At 41.2% G+C, this 27,126-nt stretch overlaps 2 protein-coding genes across 6 annotated transcripts in view; both read right to left on the reverse strand.

Moving 5' to 3' along the window:
• The window catches only part of LOC117956246 (E3 ubiquitin/ISG15 ligase TRIM25-like), a 7,836-nt gene extending 1,846 nt beyond the window's left edge, over window positions 1–5,990 (reverse strand). The window contains exons 1-11 of one of the 3 annotated variants that reach the window (XR_004659212.1): window positions 5,892–5,990; window positions 4,963–5,587; window positions 4,468–4,563; window positions 4,010–4,243; window positions 3,522–3,690; window positions 3,401–3,427; window positions 3,085–3,150; window positions 2,642–2,830; window positions 1,479–1,523; window positions 1,281–1,340; window positions 160–297 (exon numbers count right to left, since the gene is read on the reverse strand). Coding sequence is in view for 2 of the 3 variants with exons in the window: in XM_034891221.1 (XP_034747112.1) it covers window positions 160–297; window positions 1,281–1,340; window positions 1,479–1,523; window positions 2,642–2,830; window positions 3,085–3,150; window positions 3,401–3,427; window positions 3,522–3,690; window positions 4,010–4,243; window positions 4,468–4,563; window positions 4,963–5,568 (1,630 nt within the window). In the remaining variant the exon portion in view is untranslated. Of the gene's footprint in view, window positions 1–159; window positions 298–1,280; window positions 1,341–1,478; window positions 1,524–2,641; window positions 2,831–3,084; window positions 3,151–3,400; window positions 3,428–3,521; window positions 3,691–4,009; window positions 4,244–4,467; window positions 4,564–4,962; window positions 5,588–5,891 lie in introns of those variants that run through there. The other 2 variants (XM_034891221.1, XM_034891232.1) reach the window with 2 other exon arrangements.
• Window positions 5,991–9,126: 3,136 nt separating this feature from the next.
• Window positions 9,127–23,998, reverse strand: rasal3 (RAS protein activator like 3). Of its 3 annotated transcripts, none has more exons than XM_034891087.1 (19): window positions 23,100–23,998; window positions 19,342–19,472; window positions 19,076–19,154; window positions 17,924–17,991; window positions 17,738–17,820; window positions 16,985–17,114; window positions 16,754–16,852; window positions 15,999–16,667; window positions 15,739–15,883; window positions 15,498–15,642; window positions 15,154–15,390; window positions 14,874–15,075; window positions 14,177–14,268; window positions 13,968–14,081; window positions 12,360–12,546; window positions 12,008–12,118; window positions 10,889–11,079; window positions 9,809–9,893; window positions 9,127–9,466 (listed from the first exon to the last, which is right to left on the reverse strand). In XM_034891087.1, the coding sequence occupies exons 1-19, from the start codon at window positions 23,722–23,724 to the stop codon at window positions 9,356–9,358; spliced, it is 3,504 nt and encodes a 1,167-aa protein (XP_034746978.1). In that variant the 5' UTR covers window positions 23,725–23,998; the 3' UTR covers window positions 9,127–9,355. The 3 variants fall into 3 exon arrangements, with proteins under 3 accessions (XP_034746978.1, XP_034746989.1, XP_034746998.1); XM_034891098.1 differs by having other exon boundaries at window positions 19,342–19,469; window positions 23,100–23,997; XM_034891107.1 differs by lacking the exons at window positions 19,076–19,154; window positions 19,342–19,472; window positions 23,100–23,998 and adding an exon at window positions 18,573–18,889.
• Between the last annotated feature and the right edge of the window lie 3,128 nt (window positions 23,999–27,126).

Genomic DNA, 27,126 nt, shown 5'->3' on the forward strand with positions numbered 1-27,126 from the left:
TTTTTGGAAAATGGCTGCAATGAAACAAAGAGTGAAAAATTGAAAGGGGTCTGAATACTTTCCGTACCCACTGTATATATATATATATATATTATTTTTTTAAAACTCTCCATCATGAATCTGACAACGTTGCAATGCTAAATGCTTTTTTTGGTCTACCTGGTTGCTCTTTGGATTCGGCCGCAGGACTACAGCCTTCCGGTTTGTTGTTCCCACCAAACTCCAACAGGTTTTCCATGGAACGGGCTTGATCCTTTTTTCCCATGTTGGCTTCTGTGGCTTGGGGAGGTTTTTGTTCTAAAGATAAATAAAATATATAAGTGTTTTGTGGCATTAATTAAAACAGAGTTGTTACACCAACAATATAGTGGCAATGTCACATTACACAAGAGACTTCCCTCATTAACATAAAAAGGGTGGAGAAAACGCATCCAATTCTTGGCCTCTATGTGCCATCAGCAGCAAACACTTTTTTATTTTTAAATGGTTTTAATACTCATTTTCTGCAGTGTTGATGCACTGGTAGCTGGTGAGCTTTCTGCTCTTTTCTCGAGTTGCGAGTTGATACACTCTCAACTCGAGAAGTAGATACACACTATTGCAGAGAGCACATAGCCCCGCCTCCTTTCATTCACTCACAGTGCCGTCTTCTCACTGGTTGAGTATGATAACTTGCGTGTTTGGTCATGGTTATTCCGCCCTCCCTGATGGTGTTAATTTGGTTTAGTTTGGCAGCATAATGCTGAAGCAAACTTCTAACACAGCTAGCATAAGTTCTACACTTATGTGGCAAATAGACAGCACTCAGGTATCTCCATGCGAATGCATAATGCGCATTAACGGAAACTAGCATCACAATCCCTATAATAACAAAGTTATCTAACAAATTATCTATTTGACTTCACATGATCAACATAAAACGACACGTGGGCTCATGAATACAGGCATAGATTTCCTATGCTCTGTGGTAATCAGGGTACCCCTAGGATTCTCGACGTTAAATGCAATCCTTTTTAAAACCGATTTAATCCCACTTTGAATAGTGTCGAAATTTAGTGCCCATTTCAAAACCATTTAATGGAAAATCAGTGTGGATTATAAGCCAGAGTTAAGAGATCAGTAGCACCATAAACTCTCTCTCTTTCTCGCTCTAAAATGAGCCTTAAGATGAACCAACACAACATCAAACTGAACATTAGACCCTTCATGAGGGTATGATTTGTTGTTTTAGAATGCATTAGCTTCAGCAAGATGTATATAATAAACAGACATTTCCTTACTTTGAGGCTTCTTCTTTGTGCCTACTTTGGGTTGAAAACCTTGGTCTGTCCACTGCAGCTCTGAGAGGTAGGAAAAGGCAAAAGAAAAAGGCATTTTATTTTTGAACTAAATCAATTGGCTTTAGTTATAAAATGCTTGTCATTCGTTTAGCTTTTTACACATATCATAAAGCATATGTATTTAAGAGATGAACATACCAGTTTCCTGGGTAGGGTTGAAAGGTAAACCTCCTCGATAAGCTCCTGAGAACATGTCAGATAGTGTCAATAGATAAGATAAAACATTACCGATTCCACATCAGGGAAATTCCCAAATTACAGCTGCTTACAAAAATCAAAAAGGGAAAAAAGTTAGTGATAAAAATGAACCAAGATAAAATAGAAAAGAAATTCAACGTATAATAATTGGCAACACACACACACGGGGTGTTGCATTGCACTTGAAAGATACAATAAGAGATTTAAATAAGTCATTACAATAGTATGTTAATCGACATGGCTTTAAACAGTTACCCCAATACCGCACCACAAATTTGAGAAATAGTAGAGTAAATTGTGTTCCATGCTTCTTGTGGTCAGAGCGGTGTGGACGGCGATATTACACAACAACTGCAACCTGGGCGCGTGTGTGCCGAGGGTCTGAGCGCCGAGCCATGCACCAAGATTTGATAAGGACACGGACTGGGTCTCACTAGTCTATGTTGAAGACGTTTCATTTACTGCATAGTTTGAGTGCCGCCAGAGGTTTCTGGATGTCCCTCACCCTCCTCTTTCTCTGTTGGCATTCTAAACTCCAGCTATTTCGGGAAACGAGTTCCTTCCCAAGGCTATTTTGTGGAAGCCCCGTTGCTCCGTCTGCTGCTTAGCGCCGCCAAAGAAGATTGCGATTGGTTAAAAAAATTCCAATAAACCAGAGCACGTTTTTCTCCTATCCGAGAATGTTGTGTGGACTAGCCAGACCCTCCTTCGCAGCGCTGTGGAGGAAGGTCTGGCAATACGAGGGTCTTGAAACGACTGGCCGCTCTGGCTGCTTGGACCACACCCCTGCGACTCTGCTGACCGCAAGAAGCATGAAACTTGTTAAAGAGTAGCACTATTGCTTTGATTTCTTATTGCACCAATCCTACCATGAACCAACTCACCCAAAATTCCAGGAACAAAATCTGTAACAAAATTTGACATGGTTGGCTTCACTAAACTTTCTTGATGGATCTTCATCTATTAAGTTTCCCACTTATTAATGTACCTGCTCTAGCATTTTTCAATTGATACTGATTGCATATGTTTTAGTAGAAAAGTGATACAACCACAATGAAAACTGGTGTATTTTGTGTCTGATTATGTGTGTATATTTTATTTACCTGGCCTTTGTCCTGCCATAAATTGAGAACCCCTGAAAGGGCCTTGTGGATGGAGCGGATGCTGGTGTCGATAGCCATGTGGCCCCAGAAAAACAGGTCCAGGAGCTGGCTGGAAGAATGGCTGGATGGGTGGACGACCTGGACTGTGGGACCTGGGCGCTCTTTTCTGCTTTGGCGGCTTGGTTACTTCTGAAATAGAGAGGGTAAAATCAGGAGACAGTTTGAGTACATTTTTGTGTGTTTTAAATCACATTGTAAAGAGTTGTGTGTTTAAAAAAAAGCACTTAAATGATATGCCTGACCGATGTATGAAGGTATTTTGTCAAAACCTCAAACGGTTCAGTAAGCACACTAAACGTACATATTGACTAGTAAAAAAATTCACAAATTTTGCTTTTTTATTATTATGTATGTATGTGTCATACCCGTATGTTATAACATACCAGGTTCTGGCTGAGATCCGGTACTTCCAGAACTCGCGGTTGTCAACCCAGGACCTGCTTTCTCATCTGTGAATGGGAAGTGGACTGCATTTATATAGCGCTTACAATTTTCCTCTTAATCCATTCACACCATGGTTATAATAGTTGAATGTCTTGCTCAAGGACTCTTCAACGTGAGAACAGGATCAGCTATAGAGTCAAAACGCCAACCATAGGTCCACAGATAGGTCCCAGTAGCCCACCACCCCAAACCACAGGATTGATTAAGTTAACATTTGCCTCCATCTCCAGTATCTCCCACGCGACACAAACTCACCAGACGCAACAATGCCAGTGTTAAGCTCTGTAACAAAATTGGACACGATTGCCTTCATTATAATTTCATAACACATCTCCAAATGTAAAGTCTCCCACTCAGAACGTTCCTGCACAGTTACCTGGATTAAGTTTCAGCAGTCTGGCGTCAACCGGCTGCTTCAGGATGTCTGTCAGATGCTCCTTCAGGGCAGCAGAGAAGGCCTGTGCTGCCGTCACTTTCTTGGAGTCCAGGTTGATTCGAGGGGTGTGAGGTTCAAAGTTGACGGCCGAGGGCAGGTTAAACGAAGCCTGTGATTAAAGGAACACAATGTTGTTTGCTGGATGGAAAAAGGTTTACTTCAAAACAGTCAAGATAAAGCTATACTATTTTATATGGTTGATCAAATATGAGTTAATACTGCAATTGAAATATTATTGGGATGATGCGAAAATAAAAAGGTTTCAGATTGCAGTGTGACAGTTGAAAATCATTCTGTCACCTGTACATAAACAATTGAGAGATTTAATCAGGGGAATCCTCAAAGTTTTAACTCGAATGATCCTGGTCAGACGCGCGCACACTTTACTATACAGATGCTGTTCGGATTGATAATCACAGTTGCCTCACCTGTAGGAAGGCCAGAGTTTGGGACTGACTCAGCAGACTGAGGATATCTTCTCTAGCTTTGCTCAAAGTGTCAACGTTGTCGTTGAACTTCTTCGCCAGACCCTTAAGTTTGGTCTGACCACCTTCCAGCTCGCGGTCCACTGTGATCAGAGCGTCACGCTCCTCTCGAGCCAACATATCACGAATCTGCTGATACTCAGCTGTCAAAGCAGACTTCCTGTTGGTCGCCGAGTCCTGGTGAGAGGATCATGGGAGGATCCATGAATAGATCAGTAGGTAAGAAGGAAAGTAAATACAGGGCTTAGACAAAATAACAGAAATTTAAAAACTCAAGTGCTATGGTCTGCAGATGAACAGGAATTACATAATTTTTTTTCCATGAGTCTTGTTTCAAGGCAAATTTTTTAAAATGAATGCTATGAATTAATATTAACAATACAGCAAATGACGAGGGTTACCTTCAGTTTGTCCTGCATGTCACCCATTAACGATAAAACGTTCTCATTCTTCTTAATCTTCCCGTCCAACAAACTTAACTTGCTTCTCAGGTCGGACTACAAACAGAGAAATATGACACATTCAGTTAATTCAGACACACAATTTGTTTTTTTAACAAGTGCTCACAACAATGTAACCTGCTATTCTCTGTAATGTAAACTGTTATCAATGCAACTACAATAGAAATAGTCCCTATAGAAACTGCTCACAGCATGTTCTGTGCTTATGTAGACAGGTGCATTGTTTCTGGAAGACAAGTGTGCGTTTAATTTATGAAATGTTCAGATTTTTTTCAATGCGTTAAGCACCACAATCAAAATTTCTTTCGCTCGATATTAAGTTATATCAACTTCGATATATGAGGCTAGATTTCATCTTAAATTTTGGATATCGTAATATGACAAGTGTTGTCTTTTCCTAGTTTTTATCCATATCACACGCACACGCACACACACCTCTTTCAGGTTCCTCTGCTCCTCAGGAGAAATGAAGGAGCAGCCTTTGTGCACCTGCTGGAGGCAGAGGCTGCAGATTGGGCGGCCATGTTGGCTGCAGAAGAGCTCCATCAGCTTGTGGTGGTCCGGGCAGATACGCTCCGACAGGTCGCCCACAGGCTCAATCAGTTGGTGGAGACGAAAGACCGGGTTTTCCCGGTGGGGCCGCAGGTGCTCCTCGCAGAAAGAAGCCATGCAGGTCAGGCAGGTCTGGGACGCATCTGCTTCCATACATGTATCACAGCGTATGACATCCTGTTTCGCGGCTTCATCCCTCTCCTCTGACGTTTCTTTCAGGCCCGCCAAACTCTTGCTCGAACTCAAGTTTAAAGTCTCCACAACGGAGCTGAGCACCGTGTTTTTCTTCAGCTCCGGTTTGGTGGCGAAGTGGGTCCGACACTGAGGACAGCTGTACGAGTCCTTCCAGGTGGCAAGGAGACATTCCTGACAGAAGTTGTGTCCGCAGGGGATGGTCACCGGACAGTCAAAGAGACTCAGACAGATGCTGCAGGTCAGTTCATCCTCCAGACTCATCAGAGAAAACTGACTCTCGGCCATGTCGGCCATGATGAAACGTCAGATGAGGCTGTGAGGGGAAAAACGAAACTTAACTTGTCAAGTGAATGAAAACGAAACTAAGAGAGATACTCAGATACTGTCTTCGATTATTTTCCAAAGTAGCCTACATTTATTTGTAATCTCGACGGGTTTCCTTTAGTTTGGCGTAGTTTGTTAGCAAGAGTGCTGTGGTGATGGTAAATATCTGAAAAAGCATATTCAAGACGAAGTTTGAACATTCAGCGCGACGCCAGTTTGACATTTTTGCTTAAATTGTCATTTTTAAAAACTACATTTACTGGTTACTCGTAAAGAAATATCGCCCACAATACCTTGACTCCTCGGGTGTGTTAATGTAGTAGCCTACAAGTCCTCCCTCAGTCCAACTCGACGTTCAGCTTACAGTCCGTCGTCCCAGTGTGGGAGTAGTTAGATGGTAGTTAAAGTGTCAAGCCGCCGCGGAAGGGCGTTAGTTCATGTAGAGTCGACTTCTTTGATTGGTTCCTAGAGCACAGGTAGCCTACAGGGAAGGGTCCCTTTATTTAATAATAAATACATTAATACATAAATACATGAACAGATAGATAAACATGCCTTTGAAATACACCATGAAATAAATAAATGAGGCAATAAATACATCAATAATTACATAAATGTAAATATATAAAGTCAAGGAAGCTTTACTGTCAATTTCTTCACATACCATGCAGAGGGATAGAGAGTTCATTTCTCACCATCCCACAGTGAAGAAGAAAAATGAGAAAAAAAGATGAGACAAGACATACCACAGAAGTAAAGAAAAAAGTGCTCAGCAGACTTTTTTTTTCTTAACACTAAAACAATAAACGGCAACAATATCACAAGACAGAAACACAAGAGCAGACAGATGTGCAAAAATGCAATACTAGCAACTTCTGAGTTTATATGTGTGTGTGTGTGTGTGTGGGGGGGTATGCTAAAATGTAATTGAACCAAGTGTGCAGGTCGCCTTTAGTGCAGTAGTGTGGTGTCCAAAAGTCTCATCTAGCACCCAGTGATGACGTGTTAAAAAGTTGGACTTTTAAGTGGACTTATGAAATAAAAGTCCCTTGAAATAAGTAAGAGGAAAAACTTGTAATATATTTATTTTACTAATTGATCCTTTTATATATGAATGTTTACATTTATTATTTATGTATTTATTGCCTCATTTATTTATTTCATGATGTATTTCAAAGGCATATTTATTAATTCATTTATTCATGTATTTATTTATTTATTTAATATGAACTGAAACAGCATCCATACTTTTGAGCATATCAAGCACAGTTCAGTGCGTGTATGCAGTGGTGTGAAAAAGTGTTTGCCCCCTTCCTCATTTCCTGTTCCTTTGCATGTTTGTCACACTTAAGTGTTTCAGAACATCAAACCAATTTAAACAATAGTCAAGGACAACACAAGTAAACACAAAATGCAAGTTGTAAATTAAGGTGTTTATTATTAAAGGTGAAAAAAAATCCTAACCATCATGGCCCTGTGTGAAAGGGAACATCAAACCCATTTAAACAACAGTTTAAATGGGTTTGATGTTCCGAAACACTTAAATGTGACAAACATGCAAAGGAATAGGTAATGAGGAAGGGGTCAAACACTTTTTCACACCACTGTATCTGTCAGTGAATAAATGCTACAACTCCTCAAGATCCAAGCCAAGTTCCGATGCCTTGCTGCCACCTGCTGATTATAGTGAAGAGGGTTAGCAACGCAGATAGCAACATTTTGGCTAAGGCTCACCTCAGGTGGGCTGACCATTTTTAAGGTGGAGCAGCCATAGACCTTACAGTGCTGCTGCCATTTTTGCAGTTATTTTGAATTTTGGAAAGGGTCTATACCATTCTAAGTTATCTTAAGACAAGATTGGAGATTTTCCTAAACACAGATAGCATGTTTCTGGACTACCCAAAAATCTTAACGTCATCCTAAACTGATTTTAGACAGGACTTTAGAATTGGGATGTTTTGTAATGAGGCCCCTGATTTCTGGCTTTGAGAGAGAGAGAGGAGCTCGATTATGTTCACTAATATTGAATGAACTGTCCTAGGCCATGAAAATAACATATTGGAATTCATTTAGGTGGTGTTCCCCTTCAAGGCCTTAATCATTTTAGTTTACAATGTGCTTTGGTGGTTCAAGCAATGTTCATAAGCACATTTAATTACCACAAACTAATGTAGTGAACCAGGATGGTGATCCAGTATCAATTATAGTACTAGATTGTATTATTGGTTGCAATAATGTGTAAGCAAAAATTTATGTTAGTGAATCAAATTTCATAAAACGATTTTGTGTCTTCATGTAAAACGATAATTCTCAATTTAATTATAGGCGTCTGTAAGTGGGCCCTCTATCTCACCCAGTACAGTTTGCGCCCGTGTAGGCTGAGTCTTGGCAGTGGCCCATGTTCAAATCTGCCCAGGGTCCCTTTGCTGCGTGTCATCCCCTCCTTCTCTCCCCCATCCATCCATCTTCATCTGCTAATCCGGTATCGGGTCGCGGGGGAAGAATCCCCAGCAAGGGACCCCAAACTTCCATTTCCCCGAGCCACATTGGCCAGCTCTGACAGGGGGATCCCGAGGCGTTCCAGTGCCAGGTTGGAGATATAATCCCTCCACCTAGTCCTGGGTCTTCCCCAAAGCCTCCTCCCAGCTGGACGTGCCTGTAACACCTCCCTAGGAAGATGCCCAGGAGGCATCCTTACCAGATGCCCGAACCACCTCAACTGATTTTGATCTTTCGACGCGAGGGAGCAGCGGCTCTACTCTGAGCTCCCTTCGGATGACTGAGCTTCTCCCCCTGTCTCTAAGGGAGACGCCAGCCCCCCTCCTGAGGAAACCCATATCGGCCGCTTGTACCCTACCCTCTCTTCCCCCTTTCCTGCCTATTCACTATTGTATAAAGTAAAAAGTAAAAAAATGAATCTTTTAAAAAAGTAGGCTACAAGTAGGCCTAGTTCAAAACTACAGGCCTACTTAGCTGGGTAGATATAGGGCTAGATTTACATTGCTACGTTTTGGTTTGATAACAAATGTCTTTTGCAACGTGTTCACCTCGCATTCACACTGCTAGGGAGTTCAAGAGCCCTTAAAGCGGAGAAATTTAAAACCACTCCTGACCCCGTTCTGGTTTGAAATGTGCGGGGTTGTGTTTCAGTCTCAACGGACGAGTCCTTGGGCAACATGGACGCCAACGTTACGCGCCTGATTGGGTCATGACGTCTCGTTCTAGACTACTAACGTTTCCAGGGCAACTACAGGCAACGGGCGGACTATACATGCTACCTCCTGTATACCCCAGCACACGCATGCCCAGTGTACGAGAATGTTGGTGAGATATGCGGTTTGGCCGTGTTAGTTTAGACCGAGATCAGTTCTTCTACTGGAGCTAAAAGCACAATTATCGCTTTTGGCTCAAAACTCTGCTTAAAAACCAAGATGTATCAATGTAAATGTAGCCTTAGTAGGCTAATGTTCCACCACTGTTGCACTAAGAATGACCTACTGCAGAATGTAGGCTACTGAGAGAAACACCTTTGGTTGTAGTACTTTTATTTACCAGGTTTACAACTCAAAACACATCTGTAGCTAAGATACAGTAACATTTCCTGTAGGTTTTTCTTTTTTTTATACCTCAGTTGCCCAGTCACTTTTATTCTAAAATGAAATTACACCTGATCAACAAACCATGGCTTCCACATGAACTCTACGTATGTATTTACACAAACTTGTAGCGCAGCTCTAAATCATTTTGCTGTCCCAGTTCAAATGCTGTTGACGTGTGGCTTTTCAGGATGCTGCATGTTGTTTTGCCGACTGTTGTAGGCCTCACTGAGCTGGTGGAGGTCCTTCAGCAGGTCCGCTAACTGCTCCTCCTGTGAGCACGTAGAAAAGAGCCATCCGAATGTTTTCATCTGCTCACTCATGTATGCAATTCAACTGCTGTATACTGTCAATGAAGGGGTTTCTCTCACAATAACTCAATAGTAATAGTAAAACAACATTACATCTATTCTAATCAACCACAGCTCAGCTGAAACCTTGACAATTAATTTAGTGTGGACAACATTTTTAGGACTCCAAATTAAAATTAATTAAAATTTAAAAAGAAGGCTTTTCACCTAAAGTTGCATAATTGAACCAGTCAGTTGTGATTTGTAAGGTGAACTATTCTTTTAAACAAAGCTTGATATTTGGCTTTTTTCTGTCCCTCTTACCAGTACATTCATTCGCTCCGCTGCTGCGATGGCAACACTTAGCTTCCTCTCATCTTCCTCCCTCTCCTCCTCGATCACACCCAGCCTGTGAGAGACACCCATAGAAAATCACAGAACATTTGGTTCAATTTAAATAGTTGTGTGTTGTTGTTGAGTGAATGTAGACCTGGTGGTTTGTTGTTGTGTTGTTGTGTGACTGCGTTGGACTCTCTTATATACGTGTTCTATGGTCGGACTCCGTTTTAAAACAACAACAAAAACTTTTTAAATGCCTGTAAGCAACTGCTCATTGGGGCCTTGTGTGATCCCATTCATTTGGCGTGCAGTTTACACACCAGTCATTCTTCTTTAATGAAAACTCAACGCCTTGTAGTTGTGGAAGAAGGAAATAACGAGAGTAACAGGTGAACTAGCTTTATAGGTGAGTGGTGCTGTGGATACAGACTTTAAAATAGTCAGAAACTATTTATTTAAGTGTTGAATATTTATAATAAATAAAGAATTATGTGATTAATCACAACTTAAAACTCACTTCAGACTCCGCCTACCGAGAGCCTGGGTCTGTCCGAGGTTTTTTCCTGAAAGGGAGTTTTTCTTCGCCACTGTCTCACTAGTTGCTAGCTCTCGGGGGAATTACTAGAATTGTTGGGGCTTTGTAAATTATAGAGTGTGGTCTAGACCTACTTTATCTGTAAAGTGTCAAGATGATGATTTGGTATTATAAATAAAATTGAACTGAAATTGAATTAAACTTAACTATGAACAATCATGCGATTAATTACTTAAATATTTTTATTTATTGACAGCCCTAACATAGATAGATAGATAGATAGATATGGATTTTTATTGTTAGACTCAAGGTACATGTAAAAACATAAATCCAAAATTAAAAAGCACCGACACAAATAAAAGAAGACAGCTATACCCAGTTTTACCACATACTGTAGGTAACACAGCACTGATCCTAGGATCAGACAGTGGTAAAATGATGGAGTTACAATAACTATATACTGTATATAAACTGAATACATTTGCTGACATTTAGAACACACACATTACTGTTTAGCTTGACTATCATACCTGAAGGTGGCGCTGGCGAGCTGCTCTTCTCGCACAAGCAGCTGATCCTGGAGCTTGGTCACTTCAGCCTGCAGCATTGCATTCTGGTCCTGGCTTTGGATAATGAAGTCCTCCAGGCGCTTTGCCATGTCCAGCTCGCGCTCTGTCACCTGCTCTATCCCCAGACGAAGCTCTGACAGCTCCTGAGCATGCTGGGATGTGAATGACAATTTGACATTTTATGAGATTATCATATTCCATTCCATTAGCTATACTGGTGTATCCCTTAATGCAGGGGTTGGTAACGTTTAGTACAAAGGAGCCATCTTGGGCCATAGAAGATTTCAAAAATAGGTTTGGAGCAGCACAACATAATAGACCCTTATAATAAAGGTAACTGCCTATTAAATCTAAATTGTCCAATCAACGAAGGAGCATTTGATAACATGGTGATGTTTGTTGTAAGTTTAATTGCCCTGTCTTTTGACCAGAGTATGTTTACAGAGTAAGTGTACTCATTAAAGTACATTTGCTCTGCTTTCTGCAGTACTTCCAAAATCACCCTCTTGCATCACAAGCCAGATACCTACAAATGCAGTGTGCTTATTCTGTAAATGTCGTTTATATTACTTTTTAGGGATTTGGAATCCATGGCTGATCCATAAAATCAAGACCACTCGGTAAAAAATAGGCTATAATGCACAGTTTAGTTGACGGAGAATCAATTTAGGCCTACAACAATAATACATTTTAAAGTAAAATGGTTTTTCGTGTTATTCATTTCCAGATTGTTTTTTGTTTTTTTGGAGCCACAGGAGAACCCACTGCCATAGAGGGTCACAGAGGCAAGAGCCGAGCCCAGCTGACATTGGTCCCTTTACATTTCACCAGTCAATCATAGCGTTGACACATAGAGACGGAAAAATATTCATGCTCACATTCAAAATGTTTTCAATTTTGAGTCACCAGTTAACCCAAGCTATATGTTTTTGGAGCACCTACACACACACAAGGCCACACCAGTTGCCCCCAGGCCTGCAGCTTTGCCACCTTGTACATTTTAGGAAATGTAGGAATGAAATCTTCCACTGCACAGCCAGAATTATGATACTTTAGTGGGGAAGCAGGTTCGACACATACCCTATCCAGTAAGTTGAACTGCTCATTCTCAGTCTTCATCTCACTTGACTCTCTGTTTTGGCTGACTTTGAACCATGGAACCAGAGCATGTGGACGTTTGACACTTGCACTCTGAAACAAAAGGAAACAGTCTATTTTTTTCTTAAAAGTCCTTCCAGTAACCACACAAAGTCATACTATCTCTGTGTTAACACACAAGTCAACACATGTTTATTAATATTGAATAAACATGCATCATTTCAAGATAGTCTACTTCCAAGTAGTAATGACAGTATTAAAAGCAATGGCTTGAGCTTCTGAGTTCAGTAGCCAAAATAGCCGAGCTTGGCTCACAGTTCCTCTTTTTACTCACAGTATTTGGTAATGAGATAAGAGGTTGGTTGGTCTCCATCTCTTGTTCATTGTCAGCTGTTGGCAGATTTTCAGAACTTATCTGCCTCTTCAAGGGATGTTTTGCCTGACCAGGACGTCTGTGTGGAGCACTCTGAGTTCTGGTGACTGGCTTCCTCGCTCTCATACTCCTCCGAGTCCTGCCGTCCCTGTTCAGTAAATGAAAAAACGCATGCATGGATAAATGAATTAATCATTCAAGTCTTGAAAAAAAGAAAAATCCTGCACTCTGCTCTTGCTGTAGCATCACCATTTAATTAACGTTCCGGTCCCTCTGGGCCTTCGTCAAGTGTATTTTAGTATACTTGTGACGAAGGTCCAGAGGAACTGAAAAGTTAGTTTCTTCGCAAAATGGTGATGCTGTAGCAAGAGCAGCATGTGAGATTTTACTTTTTTTAAAGTCTTTGATATTTTCCAACGCACAGAACAATTGTTGGATATGCAAATTGTTTCTTTGAAAAATGTATTTAAGTGCCGTACATCGAATGATGGTATTTGGAAAGCCTTTGTTATTATTTTAGCACGTTCAACCATCCTATGCTTGTACTGGACACTTTGTGTATGCATTTATCCCAAAGTGAGAATGATGGATGATGGTGATAATATAATGGAGCCTTTCACTTACCACAGATTTATTGCAGTAAAACATAGTGGAATTGTGCTTCTTTTGCACATGGTGCGCCTCTGGCTTTGCCAAAAAGATCCGGAGCCCATTGCTGGAGGTCTAGCATATAAGTAAATCTGGCCTACCTGCATTGTAGCTACCACAAGCCTAATCTGGATCAACGGAAACACATTTCCAGGATATTGACATGTCCCTCACCTTCAACTTGTTGTTCTCAAACTCTGTTCGCCACGGGAAATAACGATCTTTGAGCTAGCAAGCTACATGCTGAAAATATATCTTTTGAAGGAAAATTGGTACATGCAACAAGGCAAGCCTGCTGGGTTCTTTCAGGGAATGACTGTAAAGATTTACAAAGAATATCTTTACGGGATTTAATATCTAACTGGGACAGTTTGGGTCTGAATGTTGGGGATTGCTGTGGACCAATACAAACAGCAATACACTGGTAAGAGCATATTAGGTTTGCATCCAGCTAATTTAAATAGCTCAGGTTACAGTATTGTGTGAACAGTTAACTTCATGTAATGTTGTTTGTGGCGTTTTCTTTTGTTCCACCAAAACTTGTTTAGATTATTTTGGGGAGCCAACGTCGCTGTGTCCGGAGCTTAGCACCACCCATGACACTCGTGATTGGTTCAAAGAAATGCAATCAACCTAGAGCAATTTTTTTTCTCCTATCCTACAATTTAATTGTGGTGGAGCCACAGTGCTGTTGAGTATCAGAATTATAATAATTGTATTGATCCCCATCAGGGAAATTGTTTAGTTGCAGTTGCTCACAGTCAAGTTAAAGGTAAAATAAGAGTAAGAAGAGTAAGGTCTGGTAATGCCAGACTCCTATAAACCATACTGGATAAGTGGCAGAAATGAAATCAATGAGGGTTATTGACCTAAGCCCAGAAATTTTGGCTTGGCTCATTTACGGTCATACAACTATCATACCCATCTTGTAGGCCTTTGGAGTCCACAGGAAGCTGCTGGAGGGATGGTTGGTGAGGGCTATACTTGCTCAAGTCTCTTGGAGGAACATACTCTGGCTTGGCTTGTCCCATTTGGCTGCAACAAGTAGAATGTAACAACACCATGTTGAAGTTTTTAATACAAGTTACAAGTTGCTGACAAGTCAAATGAGATGTAAGCCTTAAACATACCTGCTAATTATGATCCGATGTGCTTCGGGGCCCAGTGACTCTGTTATCTGGTTCAGAATGGAAGGCAGAGGGTGCAGCTTTTCAACTGTGTCCTGAGGGAGAACCAATCTGCATGTTAGGCCCCACATACAGTAGTATACGCTTTAGACATTCAATCAGTATCTATATACCTTGTATGGATGGGAAAATGCCATTAAGACGAGCTGTACATCCAGACATCAATCGGGATGTAGTAAACTATGCCTGACTATATTTGGAACTGGTCTGGCAGATTGAAATGGCGAATGTCCAAAACCAGCTCTTTCCAAATAGTGTCTTGATACAGATCACATTTACTCTTCCATTCCTCCACATTCAGAGGGTTATAATGATAGGAATTACTTGTTTGAGAATTATTAAAAGTATTTAAGCATTTATTGGTACCCGCTAAATTTTTTTTTCTCCAAAAGAATCCTATTTTGAATAAAATGATGTATACTGTCATTGATCCATTCAACTTATCCGATTAGTGATAAAAACAGATCTGGTGTAATTGGTTCCAATGGTGGAAAGTCCTGGCTGACACAGAGACATCAGGAGAAATGAAAGATGTCTTATAAGCAACCTTCATCAGCTACGCACTAATATTAAATACTGTGAGGGTTACACAAAGCTTTAGAACTAACTACTAACTGGACTCACTGGTTTTCTGTCCTACCTGGTCCCTCTGATAGATGATGTCGACCAGAAGGCCATGGAGCACAGCCAAGCGCAGAGGCAGATCCACATAGCCATCGAAGGAAGACATTGGCATTTCTGTGTCTTCATTTGACACTGTTTGTAGAAACTTCCTCATTCCATCCCAGTGTTGCTGCAGGAATTCATTCATAAAGAGCATGTACTCCTCCTTCTCTCCAAACCTGAATCACAACAAAATCTTATTGAGTTAAACCACTTTTATTCTCATTGGATTTTCTAGCAAATAAGTAGCTACTCACAGTGTGAAGTTGGCCAGATTCTGGATGACTTTAGCGGTTAAGGTGAGGGTACGCAGGGTGTTTGGCTCTGGGTAAGGCTGTGTCAGACCAAAAAGAGAAGGACTGAGGATAGCAGGACATAAGAATCGAAGGAAGAGGGAAGCAGAGATGAGACGCTGGCCAATCTCTGGTCTGCTCTGGTCTTCACAAAGTTCCATCCAGCTGGAGAAGATCTTGTTTAACTCCTCAGGAAAGGGTCTTTAGGCAAGAAACACACCAAGCATCAGCTTTGTGAATTGAATGGACACTACTACTGGCCTGAACATTTATTATTTGTTATTTAATGTTTTTTTCTCCTCTCTCACCCATTGGTCGAAAGAATCTTTTGCACCACCTCCTCGCAGGCTTCCATCAAGTGCTTGTGGTTGTTTGACAGTTCAGAGGCATGGCATTTACGAGGGTCAACTTCATAGTTTTCCACCGACGCGTAAAGTCGGTTGATAAAGTCTCCTGCAGTAAAAAAGAAAGCACAGAGTTTTGTGAAAACAAGCAAAGCACCAACCAATACTAAATACAAATAGCCACCTTTCCACTAAGCTACCTTACCTAGTGTGGCAATGAGGTACTTCTGGCCAACCAGCTTCATATATTCATCTATGGCTTTAGTGGCCAACGTGTTCTCTCTGAAGATCATTGCCTCCTTCTCTCCAAGACGCTCCACCTCTGCACTGCCAAGATCAAGGAGGAACTCCTGAAGCATACACATTTAAATAAGAACACATATGTCTAATTATTCATTTTTGTTGTGTTTTTAAAAATCTGACTGTGATGCAGTTAGCTTATATGCATTTTCTTTTAGACTCCACCTTGGCTTTGCCAATGCTCTGCAGTACATGGACCAGAGCTCCTGCCAGCTCTTCCTTCTGCTTCACATTCAGAAGTGGTTCCAGGTTTCTGCACATTTCCACATAATCCACCGTCACATACTCAGCAAATTCTTTGTATTTCTCCATGGGCAGCACTTTCAAATTCTGAGAACGGGCCTTGATGCGGAGTGAAGCCTGTAGCCCCAGCGGTTCTTTGTTTCCCGCTGTGCCTGAGGCCTTGTATGGAGTAATGGGATACCACTTCTCCTGATAGGTCCTCCCTCTGATCTCATTTAAAGGTATGACCACGCTCCCCAATGGGTGCAGGCTGAATTCGTCTCGGGAGTGGCGCTTTTTCTTGGGGTCTTCTTCGCGAAAGAGGTGCAGAGTGATTTGGGAGACACAAGGCAAGTTGTCTAGCTCAAAGAATTCCCCCCAGAATAACTGACACCCTCCGGTCACACCTCCACTGGCCCCCAGACCTCCTGAAGTGGAGTTGTCCCCTGCCTGGCTGGAGCGGTTAGGCAGCTTGCCAACAGCTCTGCTGCTGGTGCGGGCAAACAGGGTCCCGTCCAGGTGTAACTCGCAGTAATAACTCCGTTTGGGTGGTAGATCCTTCGCTTCATTTACCCACAGACTCAAGGAGTTCTCTGTACGCTCAATGTTATCCTGTGAACAATGATGCGTTTAGTTTTTTTGAGAAGGATTTTGAATTTGCATGACACATTTTTTTTGAAAAATGGCTAATGGCTTACCTTATTGGGCTGGGCAGCCCTTCTCAGGTCTTCAATCCAGCGGTCACGTTCTGCAGCTGAGGAGCAGCCAAAGCAGTGGGTGTTCTCAGAGTTTATCACCTATAAGCACATTGACACCAACGGAACATGTTAGCCTTACTGGAATGGAAAGTTTATTTCTTCAATACAATGGAAGGCACCGTAGAAAGCTCCTTGAGGATCCTGAAGGAGTATCATCGACAGAATTCACACCTCAAAGCAGTATTTCTCCCCCAAAATGGAGCTGTGGACCGGCCTGATGACAGTGCTGGTGTCTGCACTCAGATCTAGACTCTCCACTGCACTAACCGGAATGGACACGGACTCCCGGGAACCATAGTGCCTTAGAAATAATCAGAGTACAAAAAGGCAGTCCAAATGGTAGAAATGTCAAATGTAAAAACACCAATTAAATATGTCATGAATTGTCAAGGGTAGCAAAATTCACTTTCACCCTATACTACCCATTGTTGCACCTGCGGGACCTGCGGGACCTAGCTCTATGTAGAACTTTCACACACTGTTGGTACTATTAAAGGTTACAGGCATATATGTGTGTGATATGTCTTGATAGATTAGAATCTCTTCTTTCTTATCATTGTGATAAGTTTCAAAAAGAATCACCATGACATTTTGTACAGACATTGATGGTCCCCAGAGGTTGTGGCTGGTAACCATGACACCTGCTAAACATCAGCATTTTATCAGTGTCATTGTGAACATGTTAGCATGCTGTAGTTAGCATTTAGCTCAGCGTAACAGAGACACTTGTGTGTCTGTTGTTATACATTTGCCCTAAACTTCACCCCAATATTAACGTAAACAACCACAACTCCAAACTTTATGTCTGCATTCAAGGTTTCATGATGTTCGGGATCACAGAGCACAACACAAACAAAACAATATTTGGATGTTCAAGTGGTTAGCCCTGAATGTACATAATGTGTGGCTCCGTCCCTGCTTTACCTGCTTGCTTTGCTTAGAATAGGGTTCAGTTGGGTGTTGCTATTCCTCTTGGCCCTGTTCTCCAGACGTCGCTTGATCAGTGCCTAAGGGCGACAGAGGCAAGCATGATGCCATTGAAACAATTATCTAAAACATCAACAGGAAATGCAGGGGTAGCAGGAAGAATGTTTCTGATGTCTTACTCACCCTTACACCGCCATCTTGGTTTTTTGGTCGAGGGCCACCTGCGGTCCCCACATTGTCAGGGCTACATTCTAAGTGTTGGGAAGAAATTAACACTTAAATATTGACAATTTAAATTTTGTATATTTATTTTTTATATTCTCTGTATCATGTTTTAGTTTAGCCAAAGGCAACTATAGACAGGAATATAATTTCTTTCCATTTATTGTTTGCAGTCAATACTTTGAATCTGAATAATTGGTTTCCATGACTTAATCATACAAACCAAATATTTGATTGGAACTCTTTTATGTTCAAACCGTTTTTTTCAAAATTCAGTGTTGTCACCAACTCTCAAAACAATAGTCAAAGCGGTAGTATTAGCAAATTCTTTTAGATTAGGCCACACAGGATGTGGTATTCAACTGGAGCTGCAGCTATCGAAGTAGAGTTAACAATTTGTTTAGAATTCATAAGCAGACATTCTTCTTATTGGAACCCATTCAAAGCTTTGCAGAGGATGAAATTACAAAATCACATTTCTCCATTATTTGTCCTGATTTTTCTCTTCAGTGGCTTTTTTAACCCTTAAATTATAGGGTAAAGATCAAAGATGTGAATAAAGAACAATATAGAGTACTGTGAGACACATTTGACCTTCTTTTTAGCTTACCGAAGGCCCCGCCACAAACAATCCAGCGTCTAAATCCCATCATTTTGTCCAAAGGTGTGCCACAGTCTTGTTAGTTAGACGTCTGCCCCTTTAACATTGCCTTTGTGTCCTCATTAACATATGTTGATGGTGACAATGCGCCAACTAGCCAAAAACATTACAGGATCGGTCCCTTCCACACTGCAGCTTCTTCTTAGCAAGAACGCCAGAGCTGAATAGAAGCTGATACTGGCTATGCCCTCTCTCTCACTACGAGTTCTCATTGGACTGCTAGAACACGCAGGCAAGATGCTATCTTCCCCAGAAAACATAGAGGAAGTAATTTGACAGTCATTCGTACAAATAAACATTCAGCTATTTCCTCTGTGACTGTCTGCAGAATCATACTGTGTTGCTGTGATGTCAGTAGCAGCCGGCCATACATATTACTCATTACTCATTTAAAATACAGGAAGTTGTTCTTTGTTTTGTCAACTGTATACGTGTGTGGGTGATGTATTAACCTGTGTCGATATCCACGAGGTTCTGCATGCTGAGGTTGGACAGGCAGCTGCTGACACGGTTTCGGGTCCACATTGTTGGCTGAGGAAGACAGATATAGACACACACACACACACACACACACACACACACGCACACACAAACACATTTTGTCACTTTAGAGGACATTTAGTGCTTTCACCTTTCTGTTTTACATTTTTCACATGATATAATGTCTTCTGGTGAACCATGGGGAGTTGATGAGTGGCTTATATGTGTGTGTTGGCACCTCTTCCTCTGGAGAAATGAGAATTTGTCCATCTTCAAGCATACAGTTGCTAATGTCCCACAAGGGCACCTCCTGAGGCGGGGCCCATTGTAGTCTTGGGAGTTCAGTGGGTATATCCTCACCCACATCTGCTATACATACAGCCACACACACACACACACACACACACACACACACACACACACACACACACACAAACACACACATTGATAGTCATACGCAACTTACAGAGAATTGACACAAGTTGCGAGCGGTCTATCCCCAACTTACAATCCAAATAAATAACACTCTTTTCACACCCAGTGGATAACTAACAACTACACCAAACAATTAAATGTGATGTCCGGAATTGCAGGCACACGCAGTTTGTTATTGTTTTGGGTAATTATGGTACTTATCTCCCACAGCACATGGCCACTCCCATTTGTGGAGTTGTTGGGAGAAGAACTGATGCTATCGCTGTCTTTTCACGACACACCAGAATGAGCTGCGCACATCCTGCAGATTCTCGCTGTGCACGCCCTTTAAAATGTTTTTGGATCCCGGTCCTTAAATGTTCAACTTTTTAATAAGCTTAAAGAGCGTGATGTTTTAAGTGTTGTGCGTAAGGACAATAATGAATAGATTAAGTTAATGAAGTGAATGACGGTATAAATAAAACATGAATGCAATGATAAATGCAAGTGTTTCTAGTAAAGGAGAAGATATATAGGATAAATAATAAACCATTGCAACATTAAATCATCCGTAAAATGACAAATGAGGAATATGTATGGAATGTAATAAATGAGATTTTCCCCAAGTGAAATCTCTCACTTGGATGACTGTTGCTCAGTCTCTGTGTGTTGCCATGGTTTCTCCCAATTTCTGTGGTCATAGTAAGCCGAGGCCCAAATATTTAGTTTTTGTTGTGAACTTGGGCTTAAACTAATTTCTCTGATGTTATCCCAAAGTTGGCTGAGGTTCTTGTTGTTTTATTTTCACCTTAACTATAGTGGTGGAAAAACAGTGGGGCAAGTAGTTTAAATGTGGCTGTAGAGTTTAATAAATCTAGTGAAGAAGACCTAATTTACCCCTTAATTAATGTAAGTTTTCTTTGAACGTTATTGAAATGTGAATTGGAGCCTGTGTTACTCTAGTTTTTAGTTCCTTCTCAGCAGAGCGGAGGTTTCCTGTGACAGTGGTTTCTAAATTTGGGTAAGACTCAGTATTGGTTTGCTCTTCAGTTACACATACGTTACATTTCAGGGCCATCGCTCAGCAGTGTGAAACTTTTCTGGAAAGTGACGGTTTGGTCTTTTTCATATTCACCTTGAGGTTCTGACAACACTGATAAAGAAGGTCTGGGTTCAGCTCAAGTCTTTTTTAATGGGAGAGAAAAAAAGGCCAGATCATCTGCATAAAACCAACACTTACTTTATGTGTTTAAAAAACAGCTGTTCAGTCCAGTTAATGTTGCTTTAAATATTTGAAATAGGTAGGGCTGCGATTACAGCCTTGCTCAACCCTTCTACTCTTGCTTCGCACATTTACACAGAACACTCTTTACCAGGGGCGTAGATGCGACCTCAGAAGGAAGGGGGACTGATTGTTCAGGAGGAGGATTCTTATTTAAAAAGATCTTCCCCCATTTGTCTCTGCAAATTACTGACAGCTACCCTACATTCCATTTATGATTGATGAAAACTAGGGATAGACCTATTATCAGCCCTTACCGATTATTGGGGCATTTTGTTGGCTGTTTGCACATTACCCTTCTGTGCGTTTCATTTTGCTAATAAAGATAAGGTTAATGAATTTAAAAGTTCTCTACTTTGGCTCTGCTATAGCTCTGCAATATGTCTGTTCCTCAGTTTGATTAACTGCTAACAATCGATATTTGTATTGGCCTAAAAAAAAAAACGCATCTGTCGATCCTTAATAAAAACACATGCATTTCCAGAAGTCGTTCCTTACTGTTTTACTGCCAACGGGATTAACGTGCACACTCGCCTACTCATGGTGCGTTCAAATCCACTTGACATGTCCCCTGCGGTTTCCTGTGTCTGTTACGCCCTGGCTCTCTACTTCTAATTTTGACATCCAATTAGTTTTATGTCTATATATCTGTAGTTGGGAACACTGGGAAGTGGCTTCTTGAGGTCACCCCTGATGCAGATCTTTCTGTACAGTCATCAGGCTCAGATTTGTTGTCGGGCGTGATCACACTCATCTTACTGCGAAAACCCTGTGAACTCAATAATCGTTACGAAAAAATGTTGAGCTGCTGGAAAATGTTGTTTAAGATGCCATTATAATTCAGTCATATGAAGTGTCTGGTAGTTCTCTTTTGCTTGAAAATATATAATAGAGATTTTCGATGTATCTCTGATTTGAATGTACACCTCACTATAACTTTTATTGATGGATAAATTAGTTCCGCTTTCTCAGAATTAAACCCTTAAGAGTCTTCAATTAATTGCAACTCATTTTTGTTCTTAACTTTTCACTATTTAAGTTCCTTAGAGCTGGGACGTTTGGCTTTGTCCCGATTTGATTCTGTCACGACACATCATGCGTGCTAATTCGATTTGTGTTGCTATTTTCGTTTATTGCGATTGTAGAAGTATTTTGATTTGCTTTTCCTTCTTTAACAGAAAGAAAAGTTGAATATTACACTTCTAGAGACAATATATCATGAGATATTTCTCAAAACCAATTGTTTCCTAAGAAGAACGCACAGCACATGTTATTTCATCTGTGAAGAAGAACATAACATGGATATTCTGCTTTTGCTTTGTTTCACTGGGAACGGTTATGATGTAGTCGCCACCGGTGGTAACGTATAAAGAGCAAATATTTAGGTGAATTACTGGTTAAAAAAAAAAATCTTTTTCTGATCCTTAAAGTTCCTCAAGGTCATATTAAGTGTATCAGCTTTTGTCTTAGGTAGTGATTTATCACTGAGTTTGTCTAATATGGCAAAAACACAGCTGTTTTTATTATATCCCGTGTCACTGTGAAGAAGGTCACACATACCTCACCTACTGCAAGTGTGTTACTCAAAGATCCTATTTAAAGAATCCGGCGTGAACCACATAGGACACGTGTCAACTCAATTCCCGCGGGCCAACTCTGGCCCCTGAAAAGTTTTGATCCAGCCCAGCTTATCAATTAAAGTTTCCAAAAAGGTTTAGCCAGCCAAGATGTGGGGCAAACCAAAAAGACAGGATCTGTTTTCAAAATGCAATAACGCGACACTCAGAGCAGAATTTGGCAGATTTGCTGACTTTGAGACTCAAATATTCCTACAAAACCAGAGTTTTCATATTCAGGCTGTGAAACAGGTTGTTGTAAAATATGTAATTAATCATTGTTTTGCTTGATTTGCTAAACTCTATGATGGCTAAGGAACTTTTCTTTTGACTTTTTTGGGGCTTCATGTCAACCAAACTGTAAGTGAGAAAGCTATGTGACATGCAATTCTACAGTCCAAAATATTTGACTTTCAACATGTTAATAAACTATAGACGTTGGCTCTTAATGGCTCTAATTTACCAGTGTGGCCCTTAGTAAATCTCAGTTTGACACCCCTGACACAGGGGAACCATTTTTCTATGTACAAAAACAAAAAATTGATTCGTGAGGATTCCCATTTGATCATCATTTGATGTATTTAAAAGATTAAGATTCAAACTACTGTGCTAATCTCAAGCAAAGCATCAATAAGGTTCATACAGTTGGCCTAAACGTTTATGTTCAGGTTCAGGAAACATTACCTTGCAGTAATGTTGGGGTGCTGTTCCGACTCTGCAGCCTGGGCCTTTTAAGCTTCTGGGACACAGTCCTCAGGTACTTTTTTAGGAGCGCCCCTCCGCTTCCTCTCTGCAAAGGGTCTGTGGAGGAAACCCCCGGGGTGTCTGCAGCGGCGGACGATGATGCTGCGTGAGCCGGTGTAGCAGAGCTGGAGGAAGGGGCCAAGGCTGCAAACAGTGACCCGGGAGGCTCGGACAGGGCCCTTCGGAAGGGGTTCTTTCTGCTGCCTTTATCCGGCTTGGCTCCCTCTCCTCCTTTCCCACTAGATGAATGTTTGTCACCGGGGTCCTCGCTCAGGGCCTTGCGCCAGTTTTGCATTTTGCTCCATTTGTTGGTGGAGGCCTTCTGAATCTTCTCAAGGGTGGATGTGGAAGAAGCTGCTGCCGCTCCTCCCTCCGCGTCTTCTTTCACCTCGTTGAGTGTTCCCTTGGAGCCCGTGTGCCACTTGTACGTGTTGAGGGGGTCGCTGGTCTCAGAGGTTTGTCCTTGGGGGGGCTCCATAGGGGATTCCTTTTCCTTCTCTGGTGATCCCTGCTCCTGCACTGGTGGTTGAGCTGCAGGCTCTAAAGCCTTCTCCTCAGTGCCCATTTCAGGTGTGACTCAAGTTTTGTCTCTCGTCTCAAGGATGCATCAAACTAATTAAAAATTAAAAATGAAATGCCTTTCAGCAGTTTCCCCTCTGATTTACTGCTATCTTAGAGTGTGTGAGAGCTAAGGATGACAGTCGTCAGTGTGTGCGCTGGTTCTCTCTCTTTGCTTCTCTCGTTTCCTGTCTTGCAAAACGTTATCCGGCAACAACACACGACTAGCTGCTCTTTCTCGGGTGACTTTGCTGCAGCACCCAACTCCCTCTCACTCATGAGGCGCTTGCTTCCTCACAAAATGTCACAGAGAAGTTCATCTATTCACAGTAATCTCATTACTCATTTGTTTTCTGTGCTTTACGTTTTCACCTAATACTTCCCTTCTTCCTCACTTCCTGTTCTGCTTTCATGTCTAAGTTCAAAATAAAACTCTCTCTGGTGCCTTTTTAAACACCGGACTCAGGATGTCTTGAAGAAGTCAGCTTTTTATTTGCACAGCAGCCAGAACTCAAAGAAATGTACACATTTGTGGTAGGATGTAGACAGGAAACCTGCTTGTCTGTCAGTCCTTTAGTCTGTCCCACTGAGAAATAGGAGAAATCTGATTTTACTGTCTGTGTTTGTTTAAATGATGGAGGATGCAACTCCATTTCTAACCCTTAATCTCTTCCCTCCGCCTGAATCTGTCAAGATGCTTAATGGTTCAGAAATCAATAGTTCAATTAAAGTAACTGGGATTTATAGGTTTGGAAATACAGTACTTTCAACGACATAAAAAACCAGAGACAACATTTCTTGTGTGTAAAACAATTTGCAATGATTCTGCATGTAAAGGTCTAGAACACAAATCCCACCCGTGACTATTCCATGATTAATAAAGCACTCTAAACAAGTCACAGTATCCACTTGTTATCAGATACCTGTGGGTGTGTGGACTGTTGACTGTTAAGATCAGTTTCCTGTCAAAGCGAGACGGCGCTTCCTGCCCAGATCGGCTTGTCAGACTGAAAACCACTTCCTGCGCTCATGCTCTCTGCTCGTACACACCTGCAGGAGATTCTGAGTCCCAGTGGGGTGGGGTGTCACCATTAATGTCAGCTGTTGCAACAAAAGTGGACGGCGAGTTACTTAGGCCCCAGCAGCACTCTGTATCAAATATTGACACTTTTAAACTAGGAAACAGGACTGCTAACTAGTTATTTAAACAGCTTTTTGTGCCAAATCTGGTTCAGTTACTTCAAATGGTTGTGTACAAACTATAGTCTGGGAACAGTCGCACTTGTATGTTGTTATTCTATTTAAATAACCCGTTGTATGAAGCGCCTTGAAGTTGCATTTTGCTTGTTTTATTGAGGCCTTCTGGTGGCTGTGTTTTGGTAATGATTATGGTAATGAAACTATGTACATTTGAGAATTTGATGATTTTCTTTGGGATACATGATGGTAAACTGAAAAGCTTTGAATTCTTTTTCTTCTATTCTTTAGCGTTGTCCAGATAATATAAGCAATTTCCGAGGCCGCCTTGACCTAACAGCATTTTCTGTATCAGCTGACAACATTAAAGGTCCAATATGTAACATGTTTACTGTAATAAATCCCAAAATAACCCCAGGCAGATATTAAGGAAACATGCTAAGATGAAATACTATCTTTTCTGACAATAACGCTAATGTCAGCATTTTCTCCCTTCGTAATTTCCGTTCCGTGACGGAATGTCTGTCTGTGTTTCGGCCTGTGTGTTGGTATCAACTGCCCAGTTGGACAGCCAGGCCGGGATGCCAGATATATCTGGAAAAACGTAAACCATGTTTCTAATAGGTTGCATATACAGAGAAGTAACAAACCCAGGGTAAATATGGGAGATGTATTTGAGCCCAAAAAGGATGCCGAGTTGGCTAAGTTTCTCCTGAACAGGTAGGCTATTTTATCACAGCTACTAGGGACGGGCATTTAATGTCATTTCAACATTCGCGTTGCTACTCGCATTGAATTATATGGCTATAGTACCTGAGTTGTTCACATACTCGCATTGAATTATATGGCTATAGTACCTGAGTTGTTTACATACTCGCATTGAATTATATGGCTATAGTACCTGAGTTGTTTACATACTCGCATTGAATTATATGGCTATAGTACCTGAGTTGTTTACATACTCGCAAATACAATTAAGACACGGACGGTAAAGTTTCGCTTATATATTTATGATCTTAAAGATTTCACTTTATTTGTCCTCCTTTCATCTTTACTGATTGTAATTGTAAAGCATTATTCATGTAATATGAAACAGTCTACAGCCATGCCAGGCTCTGTGAGGCCAACAAACTCACAAAAACAATGCTAACACAGTGAGGCAGTGTAGGAACCAGGCTGTCTGAAGGGGCAGGGGCGAAAATGATCAAATTAAAAAGGGCCCCAGCTGCATGTGGGGGGGCACCAGAGTGCAGATTGCAGGGCAGCATATGGGGCAGTGTGTCACATGTTCTCAATATTAAGGCCGGCTTAGGGCACTGCATCATGTTTTTCTCCATTTTAAGGGCACCACTTAGTGCACTGCATCCCTTTTTTCTCCACTGGAAGGGCACCCAAGTAGGCACTGTGTAACGCTTTTCTCCGTTTAAGTGAATTATCACTTTTATCTACCTAAGGGGCATCCAAAAGGGCACTTTACACAAATACAGAGAGCTTTATTTATCCCCTTAGGGCATTTCAGTTTCTACAGTCCACCAAAACATGTACACATTCAAACTGCCAGTCATCAACGACAGAGGGAGCACAATAAAAAGGGCACATGGGAATGTGTGAGATCCTAAAGTATACAGCAATGAAAAAATATTTGAAATAAGACCTGAATCAAGACGATAAAGAGAGACAAGATAACATACTAAAACAATCAATAAAGGGCAGAGTATATTGCACATACATATCAAATTGCCATCGACCATTCAAACACATGATCAACATGAGGTTTGTGCTAAATACATTCAAGGCAGTTACCCCGCATTCGGCATCTTAATTGCAGAGGGAAAACTATTTGGAGTAACAATCACTATTTGGTCATTATTAATAATACGTTTCACTTTTTCTAGAACAATTTTTTCCACAGAGAGAGTTTATGTCTGGGCTCCAATGATTATGGAGCAGATTTTAACAATAGAACTTTTGCGGTGTTTACTTTTTTGGAATCTAACTTGGTTTGCAGGTATGAATGAATTTATGATGATTGGGCAAAATGAAAATGTTAAGGGATCAACAAAGTCATTACAATTCATCCTGTGGGGAACGCAATTGTGCATACCTTCCAATAGTTGCTGAGACATTTCAGTCTGGACCAAAGTGGTGGACAAACCTTTGCCCAGAGCCCCACGTTGGTACTGCTGAATGACAAAGTGCCTCCTGTGCATTA

This window comes from Etheostoma cragini, chromosome 2, assembly GCF_013103735.1.
Source record: "Etheostoma cragini isolate CJK2018 chromosome 2, CSU_Ecrag_1.0, whole genome shotgun sequence".
NCBI classification, from domain to species: Eukaryota; Metazoa; Chordata; class Actinopteri; order Perciformes; family Percidae; genus Etheostoma; species Etheostoma cragini.

Bases quoted from the DNA above. Each gene is read 5' to 3' on its own strand.
- rasal3 (XM_034891087.1), bottom strand. From the start codon at position 23,724: ATGGGCACTGAGGAGAAGGCTTTAGAGCCTGCAGCTCAACCACCAGTG. The intron at 17,115-17,737 runs GTAAAGCAGGGA...ATTATTTCTAAG, and splicing joins ATTCTAAGCAAAGCAAGCAG to GCACTATGGTTCCCGGGAGT. The intron at 15,391-15,497 runs GTGAGAGAGGAG...TCTTGCCTAAAG, and splicing joins AAGATTCTTTCGACCAATGG to ACCCTTTCCTGAGGAGTTAA.